Genomic DNA, 26,100 nt, shown 5'->3' with positions numbered 1-26,100 from the left:
TAATTAAAATTGCTCTTGTATAAGTACGTTGAAGCAAACATCCTTTACAAACAAACATACTGGTGGGGAAAGAGAAGTCGTTAACGGAATGAAACGTTAGGCGCCCAGGCCTAAGGCGTGGGTAAGTAAAAAGCGTTATCAATTCCGCGTTCTACACCGCGGCTATTTTGTCTTTAATTGCAAATTACATTTTTAGAAATTATGCTTCAAAGGCCGTCAAAGATTAGCCTGTGCTAGCTTAGGCATTTCTCCAGTGGCCCGTGCGCATGGATGTCCTTAAAAGGCGAGCGACCTTCGCCTAAGTAGAAAACAATTAGTATGCTTTTGATCCTTTGTTTACCCCAACAACAGTAAAGCGACAACGACAATACGCCCAGGCATCGTTAGCACCCAGCAGACCAGTCCAGCTTTTTTTCCTTTTTGAAGAATTTTTTAATTTTCAAAAGCGAATTCTGAGTCATGAATACCACCCACACCTTGCGCTTACGCTTTAGCTTGGTCATGATGTTTCATGCGATTGGTTGTTTCTCATATCCGTTTCATAAAATGCCTCCAAGAAGTTTCTCGTCGTCTCCACCTTTTCCTTGGTGTACAGTCGCGCGTTGATACTTAGCGGGCGTTTAATTTAAATGGTGAATTGGGGTTGGGACTGGATACAAAGCATGGCGCAGTTGTTTTCCCTAAACAAGCAACTCTAAAGATTAAAAATTTAGAGAAGGTACAATTGTTTTCTGTTCTTCCACTTTATTTAAAATATGTATTCATCTTGTTCAGTTAACAAAAAATAAATTCTTTTAATAGTTATTTTATATATTGATCGAACATTTTTTGCAGCTATCTAGAATTTCCGTCATTGCGAGAAATCAATAGTCAGTTTCATTCCTAGCAAATTCAGACACAGCCCGGAACCCTCTTCACCCACAAGTAACCCTTGTGATGGTGGGAACAACACCAACCCTATGCTGTCAACCCATTTGCTTTTTCGTTGCTTTTTCCCTTATTTTTGACAGAAAAAGCAGGAGTAACCGAAGACGACATGTGGCCAAGAGCCAAAACTGGCACTGGACCTGGCCAGACCGGTTAGTCTCGTCGAAGTTCAAGCAAATACAGCAAGAGCGCTCTAAACGTTATGGGGTGGGTTTGCACCAAGCAAAACATAAAAATAAAAAGTTTTTATACGTCTTGCGAGGGTAAAGCGGCCTCACTCATCCAGCCAGCCTATATACACTTGAAGGGTACGGTTGTGGGACTTTTGTCACATGTGTCTCAATGTGTGCTGCCTTTCATGACCCTAACTGGCGTTTTATGTATATACAATGTTGAAACGAACACTGAACTTGGGAAATACTCCGGATTGCCTTTCACCCTTTTTATTGCGTCTTGAAGTTATTTTATCTACCCTATGTATTGGTGATTTGTCTGTGTAACGTTTATATACAGATGTACATGTATATAGAGCGTGCGTTGAATAACCGGAAATATGAGACATCAAGGCTTTTATAAATGGCGGCCGTATATGTTTTTTCTTGATGTGTGATGGTTCCCTTAGTCAATGGGGGAGTTTGGGCTTTCGAAGTTCAGCTGCGAGATTAGGAGCGGGGAAAAAGAAGTCCTTGACGTATGCGTTTGACAGGCGCACATAAGGGGTAAATTGAGTTTTTTCAAGGGACCGAGGAAGAGGCAAAGCTACCAGAACTTTTCGCCTAGTTTGCGTTGACCAGCTAGAATCCTGCACAGAAAAAAAAGTTACATTTGTTTTTTTATTTTGGTAATGCAGTTTAAAAGTTCTATGTACCTACAAAAATATGCATTAGTTGATCTTAATAAAGCCTACCTACAACATATTTTTTTTTATTTATTTGATTTAAAAAAATTAAAATACTATATTTTATTTGTTAGTGCATGCATACTTGGCCAACGGGTGGCCCTTTATTTTGCGTTGGACAAGATGGTCAGAAGAGCAAATTTAATAAATGACTTTATAGTTATTTCTTGCCCTTTGTTCAACAGGGAAGACTATTTGTGGGCAAAAGTACCAACCCCTTACAAACCTCTCGATTTATAGGCATTTTATGCGTGCGCCTTTCGGTGTATGGTTGCTGTAGCTATTTGCCAACGGCTGCGAGGACTATCAAAAAATAATACTTTTGTCTGCGTCCCCATACTAGACCCTTAAGCAATTTTCACGTAATACCTCGCGAGTTCAACAAATAACAAAAGCTGTAAACATTTTAATTTGCCGTCAATATTTTTGGTGCGCCACATGCGATGAAAGTAAAAGTGATATACATGAATTCGGCACACAATGTATGAGCTTTCCCTTCATTTTTTAAAGGTTTTTTAAATTTTTAAAAATCGGTATATGCTTCTTATGTTATTATGCTTTGGTATTAGTGTTTGGTGATGCACTTGTATCCTATGAATAAAATTAATGATACTTTCACCTGTTACAGGCTTAAGCAACCAGTAAATTTAATTTAATAACAAGGTTCGGTGCCGTCAGAACAAGATCGGCCTTTTTCTTTAATCACATTTAAAATGACATGCGAGGCACGACCACACAAAGTCCATAAAAAGACGACAAAGAAAAAGACCTATCCTCGAAATAATTGGAACAATTTCCTATCAAATTTATGTGCCATAATCGGTAGCAGCAGGTTCAAAGATAAAAATCGAACGCATTCCAATGTAGCGAGAGTCGGCAGCCCTCGTGCACATGCTCGAACGTTTATAAGGACAGGTGAAAGTGGTCGCGACAATACAAAGAATGTGAATACCTCGGGGTCATCGGAGCCGTTTTTATTACCCCCAAATCGCTTTCTTAACAATGATTTTTGTATCCCACCGTTTGCCACTATTTTGTGGTTGGCTTAACTCCTTATGTTCCTACCGGAGTCTTGTTATCCTTCCCTTGAATGTTGTCTTCCTCAGCTTATCGCTGACGTGCCATCTCCACATAAAGGATACAAACGGGCGTTGTAACCAATAACCGTCTCGTTCGTTATTCTGTCAGAAATGTCTCAATCGTGGCTTCTGTAAATTGGCTGTGGTCCATAATCGAAATTTCACTGAAACGTAAAATTGCTTAGCTAGAAGGCCATCAAAAACGAAACCGATTTTAGCCATAGAAGTCTTAGGACGCCATTGTTGACATTAATTATTGTACCCTTTTTGCCCTTGTTTCTGGATCAAGATGAGCTGATAAAAAAGTTAAAATATCCTTCAATGAATATTTATGTCTACTTGTTTGGTAAATCGTGTTTACATAAATGGCCACCAAATGTAACTCAACGCACCTTGCTGCATTTGCTTGCCTGCTGCAGATGGACACCGAATCTAATCTTATCATAATAATGCTCGTCAGCCCCTGTCTGTGATCAAGCCGACCAGGTAAAGAGCAGGTGTAACTATTCGTTTCGTTACAATTATCCAAAACATTTATGTGGCTTACACGCAAAACTGGAGAGTGTTCCTTTAGACATTCGAGTACGACTTTGGCAAGTCGCTGATAAGATAAATGGCAGTATTGCTGCACATGCCAAGCTGATATCGATCTGGAACGGCCAAACGCAAGACCCTTGCTGACTCGCCCGCTGTGAGGAGTCAAATAGGAAGACGAAGGCTATTCAGGTCGACGAGCAGCAGAACAGTTTGTTACATTTATTATAGTTTGCAACAGGCCTTAGAAGATAGGTTGATTGATTTTCTGTTTCTGTAAAAGAGTTTTCCTGTGCAGCGTCTTAGGACTTCCCATAGAGCCAGAGCGCATCACAGATCTTTCACAGAGCAGGTGACTAGTTAATGAGTTATTAAACTTAACTTACTTAAAAAGATAATTTAGGTGACCATTAACATGTAGTACTCATAACTACTTTAATACTACGTATTTATCGAAGACCAGTTTTCCATTCAATTCAGTCCATAATTCCTTATTTTGAGCACCGCGCTCCCATTTAAACTCCTACTCCTAGGTTCACCTCCTTGGATTTCCATGTATTCTCTAATTACATTCTTCCGGCTTAGGAAAAAGGCGAGGGCGGGCGACTCGAACAGTTTTCGCTTTCCTTTCGTCATTCAGCGGCACAATTAGGGACCTTTGTCATGCCCCACCAAGGTTATCGTGCCCTTTAAAAAACCGGCCAAATTTCGATTTCGATTCGAAAACCGAAGACCCTTAATGGAGTTTCGATTTTATTGATACGAAAATTGGTTTACACCAAAGGAAATCGGCTTGGCAGCTGTCTTGCAGGGCAACACCTACAGGACGCACGTGGGCTTGTGCCCTTGTCTGCGTTTGTGTGCAGAGACAGACACGCGTTCACATACCGCCCTCAAGCGTTGGACCATTTTCACTTCGCATTTGAATTTTTGGTCAGCAAAAGATTTCAATTTTCTAGGTCAGTGGACAAGCTAGAATTCAACTAGGAATTGGAGCCGTTATCCTGGCAAGCGTAACCACGCACAGCGAAAGATTTGCCGCCTTAGGATTTGTTTGTCAAAAGCAGATAACAATAACAGCAGCGTGAAGGGAATTCGGCTTGGCTTTTTAGATGAGTTGCTCGTCAACGTTCAGCTTGGTTTATTTATTCTGCATATTGGACCGACTCCGCGTCACTTTATTCCCCCAGTAGGGGCGATAGTTAATTGAATATTTTTTGGTGTATCAATTAGACTGGTTCTTCCAGTTTCAATTGAATAACTGAATAATAAAATTTTCAAAAAATACCACTTAGTTATAAATTTGTATACCTTGTCCTTACTATGGTTTTTCTTAGTACAATTTGCTCGACCTTAAGCAAAACATGTCCTTATATTTTATAAGTTTGGCATGTTGCCAAGAAAGTGGGCCTTGGTTAATGCGTCAAACTCGGTGTTGAAAGTGTATTGTAGGACAGGGGCTAGCAACCCTTAGGTTTTATGCTGGTCTCGAAGTTGGGTTTAATGGGTTATTAAATAGCACCCTTTTATAAAAGGGTTGTTTTATTTGATTGTTTGTGTTTGACGCTGATGACACCGCTAATTGCTGGCTAATTTGGTAAATTTGTCTACGAAGGGTTAGACGAAAATGTTTGTTTCCTTGTAGGGGTGTTCTACGTGTTTATAGAGGCGTTGTCCATATTATTTGTAGTTTTTACTAGTATTTAGTTTTGTAAGGCTGATAAAGAATTTCTGGAGTAAAATTATGAATTGGTGTGTCAGGCGTCTGCTTTTTAAATAGAATTTATTCGAGTGAACTCATGTATAAGTTCCTTTTTTATTGTCAAACATTACAATTAAAAAACAAAGACTAGAGATAATGGGAGAGCAAGTCAAAGTTTGCTATGCAAATGACAGGACAATGAACACTTGCTTCCCGTCTTCGTCCTCATAACACATAATGGTCTGCGGCTAATTAAAGAAATCGTCAAGTGAATGCCATTGAATAAACAAGAAACGAAACGCCCAAATGGCAAACAAGAATTACATGCGACAAAAAGGCAAATCTGAACTGAAGTTAGGAACAACTAAGTCTAAATTAATTAATGTTACGCCACATTTATTTGAGTTTTAACTTAAAATTTTAATTTCAAGTCATTTAATATTAAAAATTTAAGGACATTTTGTTGTTAGGAGTTGTCACGTATTACTGTTAAACAAGAAATAAAAAAAAAAACTGTGGGCTCAGCATTCTGTAAATAAAATTTTCCACTTTCACAACTTTTTTTATCCCAGTGGTCATTTTGTTTTACTTTACCCCAACAGCACATTAACCCACCGAAAATGGCCACAAAAAACGTGGGCAAGAACAAAAAACCCAACTTGGCCGCAATTTTGTTTCTTGGTTCTATGTCCATTGTTTCATTTCACTTTTTGCTCATTTTTCACTTAAAATGAGCCGCCAGGCATTCAAAGCATGTTTCAGCAGGACTAGTGAATAACGGTGTCGGTTTATCGCCGCACGAACGTCAGCGCCTGGTTTTCAATTTACGCTACTGCGCCCATCATATCCTTTCCGCGCGTCCTTCGAGTTGAAAGCAGCTTAGACAACCTCTATACTTGAAATCTCTGTTTGCCTAACCATTTTTTCGACGTTAGCAGCATTTTCCATTAAAATTCCGTCACTTTTTTTGTAGCTGCAGCGGGACAATGAGAAGCCGGACGAAAATTTAGAAATAACGCTGGAATTTAAATAATAAAGCAAACGCGCACAAATGAATCTAATTTTTTACGAATGGCGAAGGATGAGCAAAGAGAAGCGCAAGGCTCTAGTATCCGAACGTCCAAGTAAAGTGCCTTCACAGTATGGTTAACAGCAAGTGGGCTCTGAGCCAAATAAGGCGCGGAGCGTTGCAAATGAAAATCTGTGAGCTGCTGAGTGGCTGTGGCAAATGAAAAAGTGTTTTGCTTTCTGGTGCTTATTTTTGTTAATTTTTTCCTACTTACACTTCTGAATTAATTTCCCTTCGTCTCTAGTCCCTGGACGCAGGCTAAGAATACGAATACAAAACTTTGAAGTATTCGCAATTGTGACGTTAACGAATAGTTTTGTAAGGTAAGGCTTGCTTGTTTCAGCTAGATCCACAGCTCCATATACCAACAACAACCCTCTTACACTTTAAATTTAATTCAGTCGCACCCCTTTAAAACACCAAACCTCTGATTGTTAGGGTGTGCCAATAATCAAGTGTGACACATTAGGGACACGTTTGCCCCTCGCTCCCACATCTGTTTCCAGTTTCATTATGAGTTGTAGTTCCTTTACCCCGTTGCAAACACAAGCAAAATTAAAAAATATATATAAAACTCCGAAAAAAACGTTTTTTATGTCACGCATGCTAAAGTGGTGCAAAAAATCACAACTTGAGGCACAACCCCGCACATTCACTAATTCGTCGGACATAATCAACGTTCTGCACAACCACCAATTCGACGAGTTGGTGAAAAACAACTTGAAAATGGGTGAAAAAATTGCAAATTGATACAAAAAAAAAACGGCATTGACAGAAGTACAAAAGAAGCAGGGATTTTGATGTGTTGCCAAAGGGAGAGATGGCCCACGGCTGATTATAGGGTTGGCTCGAGTATTAGGCACGTGTACGGAGAAAGGATTTAAAAGCGCACTAACGAAATTTAACAAAAATTGCACGCGTTTTTCGGGTTATTTCGATTTTTTACAGAATATGGGAGGGCACAGAGGGTGGAAGCAAAGGAACACCTTTTGACTGTGGTACATCCAGTATGAAGCTGTTGTGTAAGTATGCCTAGATAGGAACAACCCTTGACCACTGTACCGAATTCCATGTTTGAAATGTTAGTAAAATTCTAACATTTATTATAGTGAATTCCCCATTATATTGCATCACATTCTCAACTTAAGAATTGTGCATTTTAACCCCGAATGTTATGTGTGAATACACAAACGCAAGCCCTTTTGGCGGTTCCGTTGGTCAGTCTTCTCTATACCTTTTCGCATGACCAGCATATCTCTGGTCAACCCCTAAAATGGCAACTCGAGCACATGGACAGCTGGTCAGACCTAGGTCATCTAGTGCTCTTCAATTCCCGCCTAAAAAGAAACAATAACAGTTTTAAGAGGGCTTAACTTATGGATAATTTAATATTTTTTAACTATGGATGGTTAAGGCTGAGAGAGAACAGTTATATGTGTTCAAAAATACATATTTAGAACTTCTTTATTTAATTAAAGCTAAGAAAAATGGTAGTTTTCAACACTAAAAAACATGTTATTCAATATCCTCTTAAACGAACTAACTAGTACAGAGTTATTAGCCAATAACTCAGCTCTCCTTTCTAATTTTGGGGTATCCTTTAACGCCCTAACATAAAATTTAGAAACGACAGCTGAGTCGGTATTTGTCGCAGAGATGACCTTTGGCCCTAGGCTGACACACATATACGCATACAGATATACAAACCAAGCGTATGGAGAGAAACCAACTGGGTGACGTTTGTTATATTCAGGACAAAGGATAATACACAAAGGACCAAGCTGACGTAACAATGGCAACAATTTTTAAAAATGTTTTTGTACTGTACTTCGAACGGCCGACTACATTTTATGTGGAAACTATAGAAAAACGATGGAATAGGCCACGTCAGGACAGAACTCCCAGTTCCAAATACCAAACAAACTTACTATTCATTCACCGCGTAACTTTGAAAAATTTTTAAAATATAATTACACTTTAAAATGGTATTACGTATTTTGGAAAGAACAAATAAAAAGACTTAATGGCGAATTAACATTAGCAGTCAGAAAATGTATGCAAATTCTCTCTCGGTATTTAAGCCTTTATTGGAGTTTTATTTATATGTGAAAGTATGCATGTGTCATTTTATATTTTATATTTTACGTCCATACTACTCAGTCTTTTTTATAGATACGTGGTTGCATTCATAACATACACTGAAAAATTCACAGACCCAGAATCTATTCCTATACCTTTTACAAGGGGATATCTTAATTTTTTAATCGTGCCAACTGCGGCAGTGATCAAATGACAAATCAAACAAAAAATTGACAGTGAAAATGGAGACAACATTGAAATAAACAGCCGGGGGAGTATATGCTAGACGCGTGGAGGAGAATTGGGGATCCGCTTCCAGACAAAACCGCCCGACTGTCAAACGAAGTGTGCAGCACATTAATCCCCAATGGAGGAAGTAGCATCCAAACTCTGCCTCCGCCACCTTTAAGGAACAGCAATTAAAAGCCACAAGGAACGCGTCTCCCCTCAGATTTTTTCTTCCATTTCCTTGGCATGTTGACAATTTGGATATGTAAACGTGCGACTAATGAACACTTTAAAAATGTCGCCGCCCCACAATGTGGAATGCGCCAGTCGCATGGCAGCTGTTTCTAAAAAACCATGAGGGACACAAACAAAAACCAAATCGGGGAAGACAAAGTGCAGTAGTCGGGAAGAGAGCGGAACCCAGGTATGTCTGCCGAGCGAAGTAAGGATCAGATCGTCGCCACGTGCCACCCTCAAATGATCTGAGCACACTTTTTATGATCCTAAAAAGTTGCAGCTTCCTTGTTCCATGCTCCTTGATCTCGTGCCTGGCGGACGTTTCTCCTCTCGTCAGTTTTGTTCTCCCTATCATTTTGAATTTGTTCCTCCTTCCATCTGCAGAAGCCGTAACCTATTTTTTTATAGGTAAATCTCTTTTAATACGCTTGTGCCCCACGTTGTTTCTTGTTCGTTTTGAATATTTTTGTGTGTCTTTTAAATAGGATTTTGAATAGACCTCAACCTTTAGCCAAACAGAATCTTTTCATCGAGGGCTTCTTTTCAGCTTTCTTTGGTCGCGTGCTGATCATGTTCTTGTGAGATGGTAGTAAGTTTGATTTTCCTTTTGATTTTTTTTAACGAGCACTTGCAATATATATAAAATAGGTCCCTGGGCAAATATACTTGGAGAACCTTAGGCAAAATACGTGTTAGGTATTATCCTAAAAAAAAGTTGAACGGGGCTTACTTATACCCGTTTCCCTTAAATGGGTACCAAATTCGTCGGAAAGTATGTAACAAATAGAAGGAAGCGACCCCTCCGAATGAACGCTGAGATCTCGAGAACTGTAAGAAGTAAGTGAATAACTAGGTTAATATCAGAGGACATATGTACTATATCACCACAGGCATCAAAAGCTCATATTTTCTATATTTTTACTTGTATACTTTCCCTTCTCTTTACTCCATACCAATTGAAATTTCTAAAGTCTTGGTCCAATCTTCTCTCAGTGTTTCCGAACCATCACGACTAATTTTCGATTCTCCGGTTATATATAGATTCGACTTCGCACACTCTCCTGGTCCACAGTGATAGGAGTCTGATTTTAACTTTACCAGATTAGAATAGATTATGGTCAATAGTAACGAAGCTAAAATATTACTAGATATTGTTTTGATTATCAGAGCCCATATACATGCCAACAATGTTTTAATTTGGAATATTTGTTAAAAGGTTATTAGCAAATAAATTGTGTAATCTTGGATACAGATTGCGTGTTCCGACTTATATACCACCTGCAATAGCCCAAAAACTTTTCAGTAGGTTTCACCCAGATAGCTTTAAAACGGAAAGAATAGTTAGCGAACAAACAGAAAGACTTGTACTATTCGTTTCTTAAAAATTTGAAAGCCGAAGCATACAAATTCATTTTTAGCAAAATTCTACAATGGTTGGATTGGGTCACAGAAATGCATGGTTCATTTTTAAGTTGCTGACCGGTCTCGAATAATCAACCCTTACAAAAAGCGCTTTGCATAATGCCCTCCCCTCAGACAATGAACACCCACCATATATGCATAATGTCCACCCCTTTTTGGCAATGAGCAGACAGCCACCCCGTTAAAATAACAGCCCTCATTCAGAGGGGTTATATGAAAATGGCGAACGTTTCTACGTAAAGAATTGTACCCAGTCACGCAGTCCAGGGATTGGGATGCAGCATATCAACTTACGCAACATATGCAGATACCATTAAAGGACGCAGGAAGCAAAAAAACATCGGGGCGACTCGACAAAAAAGTATAGCGTAGAGGCTGATGCCACGCTTAATTCTTGGCACACTTCAAACCCTGCTCCTTAAACTCAACACATCGCGTGTCAGCAGCATCCTCCTTGAACCTTTTGCATGACCACAGATAAAAAATAGGTTTAAAAAGCATTGCAAAAATGTTCAGCATCCAAAACAAAAATTAAAAAGAATGTGAAAATGCCCAAAAGCAGGCAAAATGTGTATATATGAGTGAGTTGCATCCCTTGTCAACAATGGCAGGAAAATCCCGTTGCTGACCTTACGATGACCCCAAGCGGAGGTCCATGGTCCTCTTTCCGTTCTTGATGATTTTGTGTTCCCTTCGGCTTCATTCAATCCGCAAACAAAAGGCCGGCATTTCTGTGACTGATTACGTGTAACGGCAGCACATTCTTGCATGTATTTAGCTATGTGCTTCCACAAAACAATGATTCAGGCCAACGTTTTCTGCTTGTAGTTTCAGCGCGCCATTTGCATGTTTCCAGTTTTATTTTCCGTCTTTGTATTTTGATGCAAAATGTATACAAAATTGGAAATAAAAAGGGTCCTCTATTAAGGTTGCAGGCGCCCTGTCAGAGAGGCTCACGGCATTAGGCAAAAGGGACAAAACAGGGTTGGAAGTCTTAGATTGAAAGGGGGCTTCTTGAAAATGATTGTCGCTTAATAGGAAATTTTTTTCCATAAATAGCGCCAACATAAAAACAAATCAGTAGTCGTACCTTATTATTTAGCGCCTATTTACCTTATTGATTATGGTGAAGAAGGTTATGTGGACATATTTGTTGCGATGTGAAATGCTGTGAGTAACACTCACAGCCTAGCAGGGCAATTGTAAAGATCTGACTAGTACAGTCAGTAGACTCTTAGGTCTAGAGCTATCTTTTAAGATAAACAAATCAAATAGTATTTATAAGTTTTGTTGAGTCGCATACCTAAGAACTTAATTAATTAAGCTATTACATGACACTGCACATTCCCATGCCCATGCCCATTTAATTAAAAGCACAAATCCCATTTTTAAGACCCCGTAATTTAGTTTATTGAGAGTAGTGTATTTAAGGATAAAAAAAGTCATTAAAATACGAGTATTTTTTTAAAGAGACGTTAAGGCAATAAAAAAGGTTAAATTAAAGCTATTACCGCTTCTGATAACTCAATTCGCACAACAACAAAACACTAAAAGAAACAGAAAACGCAAGCAAATCGAAGGTAATTCAGCAACATGCTAATGCTCATGCTCCCAAATGACATACAAGGCGCAGTGTCTAAAAGTCTGGATTAGAACCAGAGGGTCATCCGGGTGGGGTTTGTTGTCATGTGCGAGAGTTTGTTGTTAATATTTTTATTTGCACCCTCAAGATGCGATGGCACACACTCAAATCCCTCCATGGCTTCCCTTGTAATAAAGTTCTTACAGGCGCAAAAGAAATTTGCCTAAAAAAATGGACACTTTCCTTATGGGGTTTGATACCCTTACAGAGGGTACTATAGCTTCAGAAAGAATTATAACAATTTTAAGCAAATTTATAAGAAAACCCGGATTTTTATATTACAAAAAAAAACTAACAATTAAGTTATACAAGGTGAAAAAATAGAGTTGCCACGACACGAGTTGAGTTGAGAGTTGAGAGTTGACACGAATCAACACTTTTTGTTTGGATACTTTTGAGGGTAACTCATGAATTGTATGTTTTAAAATCAGTGAGAAGGATAATTTTTTAAGAGAACTTTTTAAAGAGTGTTTTTCTTACATAGTCCTAAAATATGCAAAAACCAAAAGTTTTTAATTTAATAATACTTATTGGGAGGGTAAGATAAATTCTGTTTTGTAGTATTTGCGCTTTTTTTTATACATAGCAAGAGTGCGGTAAATGTCCAAGATATGGGGTAGTTGATTCTGGGTCCCTTTGAGATAAACGCATTAGAGCAAAACTTTGGTTCATAGTATTTGGCATATAAGTCAATTACATAGATCATTTATTACATGGCTAAGGAGTCTTTCGTATCTGTCCTTGTCTGTTGACGGCACAGTGTGTTTCTAATGTAATTTTTTATTTTGATAGTCTCCTTGACTTGATTTTTTTACCATATGGATTACGTTATCAAGAGCTATTATCGATAAAAGTGCTGTAGGGGCGGTAAGACAATTTGTCCTTTACACGTTTCAAAATTTTGGTTGAGGTATAAAAAATAAATATTTACGTATTAAGCTGCAAAATGAAGCAATACCTTTAGCACTCTTAAATTAAAAGTTTATTGCTTTTATAATTTTCTTAGACTATATGGACAAAAACAAACAAATCCTTGAAAATATATTAAAAATAGCCATTGTCCACCTATACCTTATCTTGCCTCTTATATTTTTTTATGATTTGGATTGTGTAACATGTAGACTATATTCTTTGTAAACCCTATTATTTCTCGATGAAAACAAAAACCACAAAATTCTCGTGACCGTTTAAACATGTGTAAGAAATTTCTCAATTTTCTCATTTCACTTTGGAAAAAAACGGAATATTCGGCTTGCCAATGCTAAAGACCGCATAGTAAATACTTATCTGTCACTGAAAGATACAAATACCCTTGTTGTGACTCCCTTTTCACAGGCTCCCATTGAGTGCGATGCTCCCGTGAGATTGTTTGATTAATGGCATGGAATACACTTTTTAGCTTTGTTGTTTTAGTAGTTTTAATGTGGTCAGGAAACTGTTAACGCACATGTGGGCTGGACTCTATTAACTTTTCCACAGCATAAACAAAAGAGAACTTTTTACCTACATACAAAGATTACTGTTTATAACGCAAAATCATCAAGCCAACATTTACGTTTGATTTATGGCGCGTTCATACGATTTAGGGCTACCAAAATGTATTGGTTCCGTTCAAATTTACAGCACGATAGGGGAAACACATCAAAACTTACCTGCTGCTGACAGTTTTCGTTAGTCACGCAAAGGCATTTAAACGCTGTTGTGCTTGGCGTTTTATTAATATAAAATGGTAATGGCCCCAATGCCGGAAGAAATGACCCGCTAAATAGAAAAATAGGTTAAATTGGCAAGTAAAATCCTTTGACATTCAACACATAGTTTCGGGTCTGATTTTGAAACACTGCATTTTTAAGGCATGAGAGACCGCTGTACTTGAATCCATCGTGTATTATATATATATATATATATATTACTTACCTAAGATGGTGCGTGGGAGATGAAGGAATGGTCCGATTTTAACAATGTTTAGTTTGTAGATGGATATTAATAATCATGGGCGGAAGAAAAACCAACATTCCCTAGAATCTGCATGCCAAACTTGTTGGCTTTTACAGTTTCCGATATCTCAGCGTTCATACGGACGGACAGACAGGCTAGAGCGTCTTGGCCCCGAGGTGTATGAGTATGAGCTCCTTTTTACATATGTCAGGACATTTTTCGTGTCTGTAGGGCTAGGCAGATACGTTTAACACTTTATAAAAAAATGGTCTTTAAATATTGATATGATATTATTAATTGAACCTAGAAATTCTTCTATTTTACAATTCGTTGGATCTTTAATGCTGAGTGCGTTACCTAAAAAGGGAAAGTTTTTTGTATTGCCACGTCCTGCAAGAATCCTGCACCAATCTCTTAACTTCTTAGCCTTTCATACTTTCTTTTAAGGGCGTTTATTTATTGGAATGTTTTAAGACATTGTTCGCAGTCATTTTATACAAGGGGTTGATAACGATTGTTCTTGCCGACTCTTTGAAGCAGGTAACTGAAGAAGAATGGTGAGTATCGTTCACCGTTTTTTTATTTTTTGTGTGCATAGGCAATAACTTATCGCAAACTTAGTTTATAAGAGGAATTTTAATAAAACTTAAATATTATTTAGTTTATTGAACAAATCCAAAGAAATCGGAGGAATGGGTCGGATTATACACGCCTCGCAGATCGTGGTGCAGACAACAACGATAATCCCTCCAGTTCACCTTTCACATTCAGAAAATCTTACGAGAAGGACATCACAGTTTTGCAAATAGCTTACCCAATTTATAAGCACCAAAGCAACTGAAATATAGACAAAGAACATGCAAATGTTGCGGCATCTTCTTTTGAAACTGGAGTCTCTTAAACCAGATCCTTTAAATCTGGACTATTTCTTTTCCAAGAAGAATGCCAAGCCTAGGGTTAAGCGGATTGCATCAAGCGGTAACACCGTAAGTAATTTATTTCGAAGGCTGAGCTCCGCAAAAATTCAGACTTACACTTTGTTGGCAAACATTTGCTATTCCGTACCATAAAAGTGAACCCAGTAAATTGACTATTATGCGACTATTCCTAAAGCTTACACATTCAATTTTATATAAACAGCACAAGACGTGTTAGAACCCAACCAAAAATCCTGCCAATAATTTAGAATGTCCGAAGTCCACTTGCAGAAGAAGCTTGTGTTGGGCTCATGAAAATTTGTTGGCCAACTTAAGCTAGGCATAAAATGCAGGGACTTTTTATCCCCAAATAGTATGCTTCTGTCAGTTGTTATAAAGGACACATGTCCATGTCCTGTCTCCTGTCAGGCAACAGAGCTAACGCATAAATTTTTTATTCAAACCCACACACAGAGGTAGTTATTGTTCTTTATGAGCTGGAGCTGCGACAATGACACACCTTGAAGAGTATGGGGAAGTCGCGTTAAGATTGAGAACGTGCGACATAGTTTGACAGTAGAAGATGTAAGAACAATTTATTTTATTTAATTTTAAATCTGAAAGTGGTATGGTTGTTAGAAAGCTGCCCCACTGTGAATTAGCAATCATATCGGTTCATTATAGGGCACACAGTACCACATACAGAATCAGAAGGATGGAGTTTAAAGGACTATACGTTTTTAAGGAAAGTGTTTTTCATTTTTATATTTCCTGACCGAAATTTAGCAACTTAGTTGTTTTGAGTGTTCTTCTCGATCTATAAAAGACACTTCGTAGAAAAACAACAAAATCAACAACCAGTGCAGAAGTGTTAAGATCGAAAGGAGCATAAAGAAAATAAAAAAGGATAGAGAACTAGTCTTCTGACCTGCGTGGGAAAGGCAAACTGGTTTGCTAAGGAGGAAAATACAATAAATTATGTGTGGTCACAAAGGGCAGCAGACAGGACAATAGAAAACAATTATAGATTGTGAAGAACAACGTTAGAGTTACACAGAAACTGCGCAAATTCGAAGCGAGGGGTTTAAAAGTGTTGGCAAAGGATTGTACATTCTGCTGGCCGTTGTGTAATTTACGGGCACCGAGGGATATGGCTGACCATCATTACAACAGCTGCAGTGGAACTCACAGCATGCCTGCATCGAATGCCTTTTTGCTTTACGTGGTCAGTGTCCATTTTGAATAATTCGTAAAGCAAACATAAGGTTAATAAGGTAGAGGTTAACTGTAAGATTCCCTTTTTGGCATTTAAATATATAATAAATAAAAATATTCCTATATTGGTGTACTGGTCTTAACCGTTTTGTCATTTCCAATTGTAGTTGTAATGAATGCATTATAACTAGATATTTTTTAGGCGCACTTCTAAAACATACACTGCGTCTATACTGATATTTTTTGTGACAAGAGTTTCTAACGCAAGCAGCTGACAGGAAGTCCGATGACTAATTAGTGCAAGGTTGAGTTCAAGTCGCGTTAGACACTGGGCTCACACAATGAAATTTATTTTTATAGTTGTTGAAAATTTATAATGACTTTTTAGGCCAGACGCAAAGGAAAAGGGGAGCATTTTTGGTATTGGGGAGCAAAATGAGTGTGGGAGAAAGGAGAAAAATTTTCCATTTAGGCAGTTTTATGTGCGTGCACGGTGTCCTTTTTACAAGGAATTCGGTTGCCAGCTATACACTCTGGCCTTAGGCATTACATGTGTTCTGTATGCGATGGGTCCTCCGACTGTTGCTTGGATTTAGGCCCACGCCCACACACTTCTATTTTGCGATACCATTTTAAGCTCAGTACTAGTGTTTTTTGCCGGACATTCTTAGCCATTGACATCCTTCATTGTATCCTCCAGCAGAATCGTCGCTAGGATACCCTTTATGCCTCCGTCATTTGATGCCTTGTTAACTTTCATCTGCGATACCGGCAATGGATGTAGTGAAGGGCAAGAATTTCACTTGTTTTAGATTGTTTTTCAATGAATGGTCTTTCCTTCCAGGATGAGGCGCCCGTTGGCAATGCTCGTTTTCTTATTAATGAAAAAGGAAAGCCTTCGTATTTCAAATTTTATACTTCGTTTTAGATTTTTGTGTGCCTGTTGTGTACTATTTTTTGCTGTATATTCCTTGGATTTTCACAGTTAGGTATAGGCTACGTATTTTCTTTCAAGTAATGCGAGTTTATTAGCTTTAAGAAGGAAGACTATAGGAATGAGGACCCCCCAATATTTTTAGGGGCCTTAGGTTACCTGGGTAGCCAGTCGGAAGATAAAACATTTATTTTTATTAAAATAAAACTTAAGTCCTATGGTAACGGCAAGACAAACTAGTTACGTTTCACAAAGAATCACTCATATACTACATATATACGTATTACATGTTAGCTAGCATGTGCGCAAAATTTAAAACATGCTACGATAGTCCGATCAACACGAGTATTACACGATCGAAAGGTATTGCGATTAACATTGTTAAATTTAAATAGTTTTTTCAAAGATATATGATATATATATATAAATATATATATATAATATATATATATAAAATAAAGATTGTTTTAGTGATCAACCGGCTTATATTTAAATAATTATTCAAATATATAATTTATAAAATAAACTATTATTCAAATATATATGATTTTAATGTAAAGACAAATTAGGGTGTTTTCTTAGGTTGAAACTATACAATTAATGGCTTTGTATAGTTTCAACCTAAGAAAACATTTATTCTTTATTTATGGTCTCAAAATAAAAGCGTTGTTTATAAAGAGGTTTTACTGTACATTGTTTTCGACATTACTCTGTTGCGACATCTAGCGGCCTTCATGAAACTTTATTGTGTTCACAACACTTAACGCTAGAGGGCGCTGCTTCAGTAACGAAGCGATTCCCTTTCGGCCACGGTGGCGCTTTTCCTTTTTCTACCTAAGACAGCAACCACTTTGGCGGCTTACTTTCACTGGGCGCCAATTCAAATGGATCCAATTATACCTACACAAATAAAACATTGGAACACTAAAGTTATTTATTAGATAATTATTGACAGCATCGTGACCACTATTTCTGAGCGTATAATATTCTTAAAATATTTTTAACACCACGCTACATAAACAAGTTTTTTGGCAAAACAGGTTCACGCCTATCAAATACCAACGAGCCATATCTTATCACTTCTGCTGATAAGCATTGTTTCGAAGATTACAACAATTCGTTCAGTCGGCACATGGGCGAGGCACAGTTCTAACTGGTCACTAAAGTTACCACACAGTACGAAAAAGCTAACGGGTGCATGAAGGTAATGCAGCAGGTGCGGTTTCCAACAGAAGTTTACAATGTAAAATTTACATTAATAAAACTATAGAAAATCAGTGTTCGTGATTTACAAAACGCAATCGTAAGGACCGAAAGTCTACAAAAACAAATTGAAGTTATCGAGGCTCTCTGTTCTTGGAAATTAACAATAAATACCTTAAAATTAAAGAATTTCAGGACTACCAAGTCGTGTACTTACGCCAAGCCTCTTATCTAATCACAGTGCCTTAAACTATGTTAGCTTAACCAAGTTTATAAATTAGGGCGCGGGTCCACGACGTTCTTCTGTGTGTTTTACACCTGACTCATTTTCCTATGTATCACCACTCGCATTATCAGTTTTGTGGTATTACCAATATAAATGGGACAAACAGCAGTACAGCGGATCTCATACAAACTGATAAACGATATCGAATGTATATTGTATACGAAGTGGACTTGACTCATGGGCATTTGCGAGTGACGTCACCCAGCTCCCAGTACCAGTTCTGTTCTATTGAAATAGTGTGGAGCAGTGTTTCATAAATATGATTACAAAGCGTAAAATGTTAATACTTCCCCAAAAATCGTCTTAAGTAAAAGAAACTAATGACTAATAGGTAGATTGTCACTGAACCAACATTGACAATCCACTGATAAGGCAGGGTAGGAGTTGCCGTGGTGTGTGTGCGCCTTTATTAAAGTAAACCATATAGGCGTGTCAGGGTCAATATACAATTTAAACTCATTTCTTGCTACCCGATCACTTTATTCTCTAGATTGCCAACAAAACCTAAACGCCTGATCATGAAATCTATACAACTGCTGGCAGCAGCTGTCTGCCTAGCTGCTACCCTGATCCTGGGGACACAGGCGCAAGAGAATGCCATGCTGCAAATTCCCCCCTCATTGGTCGAGTGCTATAACACTTCATTCTTCATGAATCGGGACAATCGTCTACCGGCCAATATGGACACGCTCATTTCGCTCATCGAGAAGGTGGAAAACAGCTACGCCGGAACTTCGGGTGTGCAGGCCGATATTCGAACCGTGGCGGTGTCCCTACTTCACCGGTTCCGACAAGATGGCATTAAAAAGGCCGCTGGAGTTAACCCCGCTGCTGGCGTAATACCGTACAGTCCAACAGGCTTTCAGTTTCCCAAGTTCAAAATTTTGCTGTCACGTTTAATTCCTGGAAACGCCAACAGCTTCCCCAACAGTTCGTTGACGAGAGTGGAACGATGCTCCCTCCATTTTATGCTATCAAGCACCTTTGACACGAGATCGCGCGGCGATGAAAACAACGTGTGCAACCAGCTCTCCCAGTATCGAGCCCAACGACTACCGCGATCCCTTAAGAAGAACTATGGCAACAACTTTATTAGCGACGTTGAGTGGCTAGACAGTCGACCAAAACGTGGACGGTCATCCGTCTCCGTCTCAAAATACGAACAACTGGGGGAGTTGGACTATGAATCCGACTGGGCATACGCCGGCTCAGAGGGAACTAGCCAATGCCCCGTGGAGGATGGCCTTGTTCGGACGCGCTGGGGAACGGTTTCTGCAGGTATTTTCAATGTCTGTTCACGTGTATGTTTAAACGCTTTTATGCTTTAAATCAATAGGATGGAAGATGATGGTTTCTATATATACATATAATGGTCGTACTTAATTACATTTCAGGTACCCTTATTGCCGGCATCGCAGCTGGCGTCCAACAGCAGACAGTCCAATTAAGAACCCTATTGGCCCTATCCTCCCAGCGACGTTCGCGCGGTCGCAGTCAGTCCCAAACAAGCAGCGGCATTGACAATAGGTGGGCGGCCACTTTGGCTGGGGACTTGGCGGAAGTCACGTTGGTCCAGCTTCCAGTGTCGGGCGGATCAGCTTCTGTTGGAGCTACTGGGGGGTGGAATGATACAGTTCTGCCACATTGGTACTTCTTGTCGCAGCGAAACAACCTTGAGGCCACTGACGCGGAGATCCGAGGCGGCCTTGATGGCTTAATTCTTGCAAAGAACGTGGCCAGCTGGAGAACCCAGGCATCCAGCCTTAAACTTTCCCAATTGCTACGCATGTACTACTCCACCAATGGAGTCCTTAGTACGGGCATCAATGCATGCAGTCGGCAAAGCCAGTTTACAAATGTTGCGCCATCACAGGAGCTGGAGGACCAGACATACGCATTTGCCTCAGTATTGGATAGTGAAATGCAGTTGCGCGTCACCCTCACGCCGTCCGTAATTTCCCAGTATGCCGGTAACGCCACTGCTTCGCTGGTGACGTATGTGCGTAAGTGACTTTTTCTTCTTTACTATCGCGGAACCACCTTGCATTTACTCGAACAATCGGAAACTACTTGTATATTTTCTGAAGTATTTTTAAATGCCATGTTTTGGTGTTCGCGTGCATTACGATTTGCCTTCCCTCTGATTTCTCCTTCAACAGCGCAATCGTTAAACGATGTCTCTTGTACGGCAACTACCAATCTTGACTTGACGGACATCATTACTCCCATGACTAACCTGTACATTTTCTTGGATACGTCTTGGCAGTACAGCACTATCGTTGACTATGTGGCGTGAGTTTTGTTAAACCCTTTGCATATCTTCGTATAAGTAAAATTGTTTTTCAGTTATGTAGTGCAGCAGCTTAATGTCCACCCCTATGCCTCCACAGTCACCATGCTTTCGGCACAAGATGGGTCCATTATCGTGAACACTACTAACTATATTACCGACTTCTATCAGCAATGGAATGTCACTACGCAGGCGTTATGTAAGGGCTAACTAACGAGCTGTTGGCTCTATCTAAAACATTGTCTCTGTAGATACCCAGGGATTTAATCTTCCTAATGTGCTGCGGACGATTCAAAACCTTACCCAGAACCTAATGAATGAGGAGAAGACTAATTCGAGTTTAGGCGTTCACTCCTTGGTGGCTCTAATCATGCCAAACCAGCAAACCGTTAATGATGGCGACTCCAGCTACGCGACTACAGAGATACAGTACATCCAAGAGCAGATTCCAGACCTGCGTTTTATTTACTACGGCGGAGGAAGCATTCAACGCTTTTCGAGCTTTGTCCGTGACCCCTCCCAAGATCTTTTCTCCCTCACATTGGGCAGTACAGCGGCGACGTCGGCGGGTCCAGTAGCAAAGCGCATTATCCAAAGTAAAATAAGTTACCAATCCTCCTGTTTTAAACATTTATTTATTAATTTACTTAATTCTTTCAGTTCCTCGACGCGTTATAAACCCGCGCTGTGGATCGAATTGGTACACAAGTAGCTGGGGCACTGATCAAACAGCCCAGTACGTGGGGCCTGGCAAAGTCAACTTTTACAGGGTCTCTGCTAACTATTTCTTTGGAACTGGTGCGAACCGGTATTTGACCATTCAGTCCCAGAATGGAGGAACTTACACGATATGCACTTCACGCACATATTCGTGGCCTCAGCAGAACTCAACAACTAGCTCGTCAGCAACGTCCATAGATCAGAGTTGCTCGCAAATAAACGGAAATAGTTATAGCTACGATCTTTCAAGCGCCTGTGAAGGCTACTACACTATAACCCAGTGTCCAGACTTGTATTTGTCAATCCAGGCCACATCAAACACCACGTCCTGCACGCAGGATGCCTGCCAAACTCCTGACCAATGGCGTTATATTATGTCAATGGTCAACATGGGCTGCTACAGCGGTGTCTCGGGCCTAGCAGCCAGCCTTGTAACAATTCTGCTCGCCTTGTTGGTTCAGAGGCTGATTCAGTGATTGGTGGCTAGTGTATGGCAGTTCTTGTGTTACCTTACATTCCCGTCCCGTAACAAAAACCATTAAGTTGTCCCTTTTCTATATTCCTAAATACGTTACACAAATAATAATAAATAAGTTGTATGTTTCAGTTAAAAAGTTGTGAATAAATTTCCCACTTTAACTGCACTCTCTCTTCGTATTTAATTTAAAAATTGGTTCCCGATAGACTATCTAAGCGACTGAACGACAAAGGCACTAAGTTGTACTCTTTTTATGTTTTAGCAATTTTTGACTACTTTCCGCCTCAAGAATGGGCTGACATATCCAATCGAACTACAGTAATGGCTGATATATTTGTATTTGTCGACACTTACTGGCCATATAGGTGTGTGGTCGATTACGTCGCGTAAGTTGGCATTATGGAGAAGTTATTAAAGAACCTATAAACTAAGCACACATTTTTTACAGTTACGTCCTTCAAGATCTTAACATTCATCCGTACGCTAGTAAGGTAACCATTTTCGCAGCATCTGATGGGTCAGTCATTGTTAATACCACCGACTACATAATCAACGTCTATGAAGAGTGGAATTCCACATCACACTCTTGGCGTAAGAACGTGGTTAAATGATTGACACATGTTAAAAGTATTTCTTACAGATCCAACTGGTTTTAATCTTCCGCTTATATTAAACTCATTAAGCGTAAGAGTTGAAGATTTGCTCGAAGCAGATCGGGCTATCGACAATCTTGGAGGCCGATCCCTAGTCGCTCTTCTCATTCCAAGCCCTCTATCTTACGTGGACGAAAAAGACTACGACTATTGCCAGCGGTATATGGAACAACTGCGTTGGCACCTTCCCAACTTGCACTTCATTTACTACGGAGGTGGAGCTTTGGTAAGGTTCCACGATTTCGTAAGAGACCCAAGCAAAGATTTGTTCCTCTTAAACACGGAAAAGCCACCAGAAATCTGTGGGGACCCCGTTATTACACGGGTTCGGCAAGGTAATATTCTTTAAAATTGTTTAAATATATTACATTTAATATTTTTAAAGTGCCCCGTCGACTCTCCAATCCACGTTGTTACGCAAACGGTGTCATAAGTGAGTTCGGAATTAACTCACTTCAACAGTATGCTCGTTTGGGCAGCATTAATTTCTACAGATTGGATTCACTTTATCTCCCAGCGAGACAGAGCATGCGCTACCTTAAGATCTCCCCCATAAGTAAAATTACTTTTACCGTTTGCACATCCCGGAGCATCGAACGCCCATTCCGGAACCTCAGTGCGCCGCTAAGGGCGGAAGAGACCTGCGAGTCCACAGCCTTGGGATCTTTTAGCTATGATCTTACCGACGCTTGTGTTGGCTATGACTTTGAGCCTTGTCCCCCTTTATTTTTCTCAGTGCAGGCGCAGGGTTTTGGTGACATTTCGTGTGTGGTCGAGGCCTGTCAAACACCAGATGAGGCACAGTATGTCGTTAGTTTAAGCAATCTGGGCTGTAATGATGCTACCGCAATAATCTCTAACGTGGTCCTAGCGGCTCCTGCATTTCTTATATCCCTAAATGCAATTATAAGTCCATACCTCTATAATCTTTAATGTGGTCCTCGCTGCTACAGCTAGTCTGTTAACATACTGTCTCTACTTTTCTACTTCTAGTGTTCCTACTTCTTCTCTTAATAACGTTTTTGTATTCTCTTGTTTTTTTTTACCTACTGAATATATAAAGGTAAATCTTATGTTGAATGCACCCACATCTCTGCGTTTGGCATTAGTGGATACAATTAAATATTCATATAAATCAGCATATAAATAATATCAAAAATAAAAACTAAGTTTAATAAAAAATCAAGGAAGAACACTATAATAGAGAGTTTTGAGTGTTTAGATTGAAATGCGCACTGTGTGCATTGAGGGGCAAGCTCAGGGACAAAGCTCAGACTTGAATCTTCTTCAGTTCCTGAAGCTCCAGCCATTGGAGAATTGCAACCACATGGAGCTGGCCATGTCCAAGCAATGGGCAACGCCAAAGTAAAGCAATCGGCATCCTAGTAACACCCAAAGCCTGCCGTGCAAACAGTCACCTTGTTGGGATCCCTTTCTTCGCCTTGAGTCAAGTGGTGGTTCAGCACCTACTTTAAGTGCTTTAGGTGGGTTTGGAAAAGTCTTGTATCATTCAAAGGGAATTTAACTGACTATTTCATTATTCCCAAAATATACATAAAGTAAGTTCAAAATATAAGTAACTTTATTTTTGTTTTGTGTAAATACTTTTGACCATCCCTGTATTGTGGGGATTGACTTAACTTTATTGTTATTAATCGCGGCCCAACTAGATTCTGATCCCTGGATTTTCTTCTGCGGCCGATAGATATGTATGTTCACATATTTATAAAAATTGGTAGCCTACATGTGTTTCTTTGTTAGCGTATGAATGGTTGGTTTTCGGGTTGGTTAAACGGAATAAAATTGATTTTATTTAATTCATTTAGATCACTTTATTAATTTTTGAAAGCTCATTTTTTATAACTTTGGCGCAGGGAAATGCAAATGCAGTAAAATTGCTAATAGTTTAGTTCGAAATGACGTTTAAGTATATGGTGTGGCATCACTGTCAAGAAACATACTGCTCAACATTTTTTTTAGTGTACTGTTTTTTTTACAAGCAATATTACATTTTGTTTACATTAATTAAAATTGTAAGAACGAAAGCTTCACTGCCCCTAGCGGACGGTGGCGTTACTACTGTTCTGACTTATTCAGATACAAACCTAATTTTGCGCTTTTGTGTGGATGGTGTCTTTTTTGAAATGTAAATCTTTTACATAGCGTTTACAGAATGGAGACAAATAAAATGTAAGTTTGCCTTACCTTACTTTACTTTACGGCTTAAACGCTTAAAACTGTCTGCCGCCCACATAACATATACCAAAATAGCCGGTAGGGGGCGCCCTAAAATATCGCGTTGCTGCTTATATATCTCCATTCCCCTTTGGCTCCATTAAGCTGAGTAATGGGTATTTGATAGTCGAGGAACTCGTCTATAGCCTTCTTTCTTGTTTAAACTAAAAGAGGGCAAATTACCAAATTAAATTTAAATTCCAAAAATTAATTTAAAATATACGTTCCGTGTACGATAGAACAAGTATATTCAGCTGTAAAGGTGCCAAGAATAAAAAGAAACGTCGTTGAAAACGTGTACAGGAGCAAGTCACTTCAATTTAAGAAGTGTTAAAATATTCCAGTGCTCTGCAGACAAACTCCCATTGTTACATATTAATAATCCAAACCTTTTTCGAGGTCCACACTACCTTCAAGCGTTAGAAATTCGGAACGGCTTTGCAAAATAAAACATCAATTTTAATTTTTTGCTTTCTGATGCAATCCTTTTTAAGAGCGCTCTGACAACCACCAAAGAAGGCAAAACAAGTTTGAGGTTTATAAGGCCCTCCTTTTGTTTAGTCGAAGAGAATAGGATATGATATTTGGCGCTTTCTAGTCTTAATCAAGCGAAAGGATAAACAGACAGAAGGGGTGAGCTGTAGGGAAAATCCAAAATAAATTCAAATTTCAAGAGGGGGCAAAATCAAAATGCAACCCCATCTCATGTTATTAGATGTTTACCAAACATAACTTTAACGGGACTCTGGATTAAATACTAAAATCTCTGCCAAATAAAGTTCCACAGCTCCAAAGCTTTGCTGAGCTCCTTCGCTTGTCCTTAGATTTTGGTGTTATTAATAATATTATGAATTATATTTAAGCCTTACGTTTAGGCTTTTGAAATATGCTAAATAGTTGGTATTATTAAGTTTAGAACTTTAACTCAGCTATCCCATTCTGGCGGACAGACTTAATCAAATCTGTCAGAAAAACCGCAGCCCAACTCAACTTATTTTACTTTGGCGTCTGACAAATGCTGCCCCAAGACACAGGAGCTCGGCTATCTATATGCACTTCGCTGGAGTCCTTAAGAACCCGCACATGCTCAACAAAGCCACCGGCTGTGACCGCAAAAACAGTGCCCGAGACCGACCTATTTGCAGTTCAGAATGTGTCTAAGAAAATATTATTGCTGACTATGCATCGGAAGTTGATGAAATTCTTAAATTTCATAAGGTATAGAAAGGGGCTGAGTCGCATATCAGTGTCCTGACAGGCAAGCTCTGAACATGCAAAGGACAAATCCAGGACGACCGCAAATCAAACTGGCTGCTAAAGTTTCTGGCTCGGGGCAATGGGTAACATGTGATAAGTTTATTGTCTTGCCGGGTGACTTAAAACCAAAAGAGGAGTGAAAAAGGACCAAGATGTT

At 39.2% G+C, this 26,100-nt stretch overlaps 1 protein-coding gene and 1 long non-coding RNA gene across 7 annotated transcripts; one reads left to right on the top strand and one right to left on the bottom strand.

Moving 5' to 3' along the window:
• Nucleotides 1–23,580, top strand: LOC108022910 (uncharacterized). 6 transcript variants are annotated; one of them, XM_050887206.1, is made up of 7 exons: nt 1–121; nt 18,801–19,588; nt 19,705–20,313; nt 22,061–22,184; nt 22,247–22,389; nt 22,439–22,786; nt 22,837–23,580. In XM_050887206.1, the coding sequence occupies exons 2-7, from the start codon at nt 18,829–18,831 to the stop codon at nt 23,382–23,384; spliced, it is 2,532 nt and encodes an 843-aa protein (XP_050743163.1). In that variant the 5' UTR covers nt 1–121; nt 18,801–18,828; the 3' UTR covers nt 23,385–23,580. The 6 variants fall into 6 exon arrangements, with proteins under 6 accessions (XP_050743163.1, XP_050743162.1, XP_050743165.1 ...); XM_050887205.1 differs by lacking the exons at nt 1–121; nt 22,061–22,184; nt 22,247–22,389; nt 22,439–22,786; nt 22,837–23,580 and adding exons at nt 8,786–8,940; nt 20,470–20,602; nt 20,657–20,799; nt 20,852–21,196; nt 21,261–21,964; XM_050887208.1 differs by lacking the exon at nt 1–121 and adding an exon at nt 14,295–14,312.
• LOC127010961 (uncharacterized) lies at nt 5,600–6,511 on the bottom strand. Its single transcript, XR_007763934.1, has 3 exons — nt 6,424–6,511; nt 6,210–6,359; nt 5,600–6,158 (listed from the first exon to the last, which is right to left on the bottom strand). It is a non-coding gene; the product is annotated as an uncharacterized LOC127010961 (long non-coding RNA).
• Nucleotides 23,581–26,100: the final 2,520 nt, after the last annotated feature.

Source organism: Drosophila biarmipes, chromosome 2R (assembly GCF_025231255.1).
Source record: "Drosophila biarmipes strain raj3 chromosome 2R, RU_DBia_V1.1, whole genome shotgun sequence".
Lineage (NCBI taxonomy): Eukaryota > Metazoa > Arthropoda > Insecta > Diptera > Drosophilidae > Drosophila > Drosophila biarmipes.
This window is presented reverse-complemented; position numbering and strand designations above follow the sequence as displayed.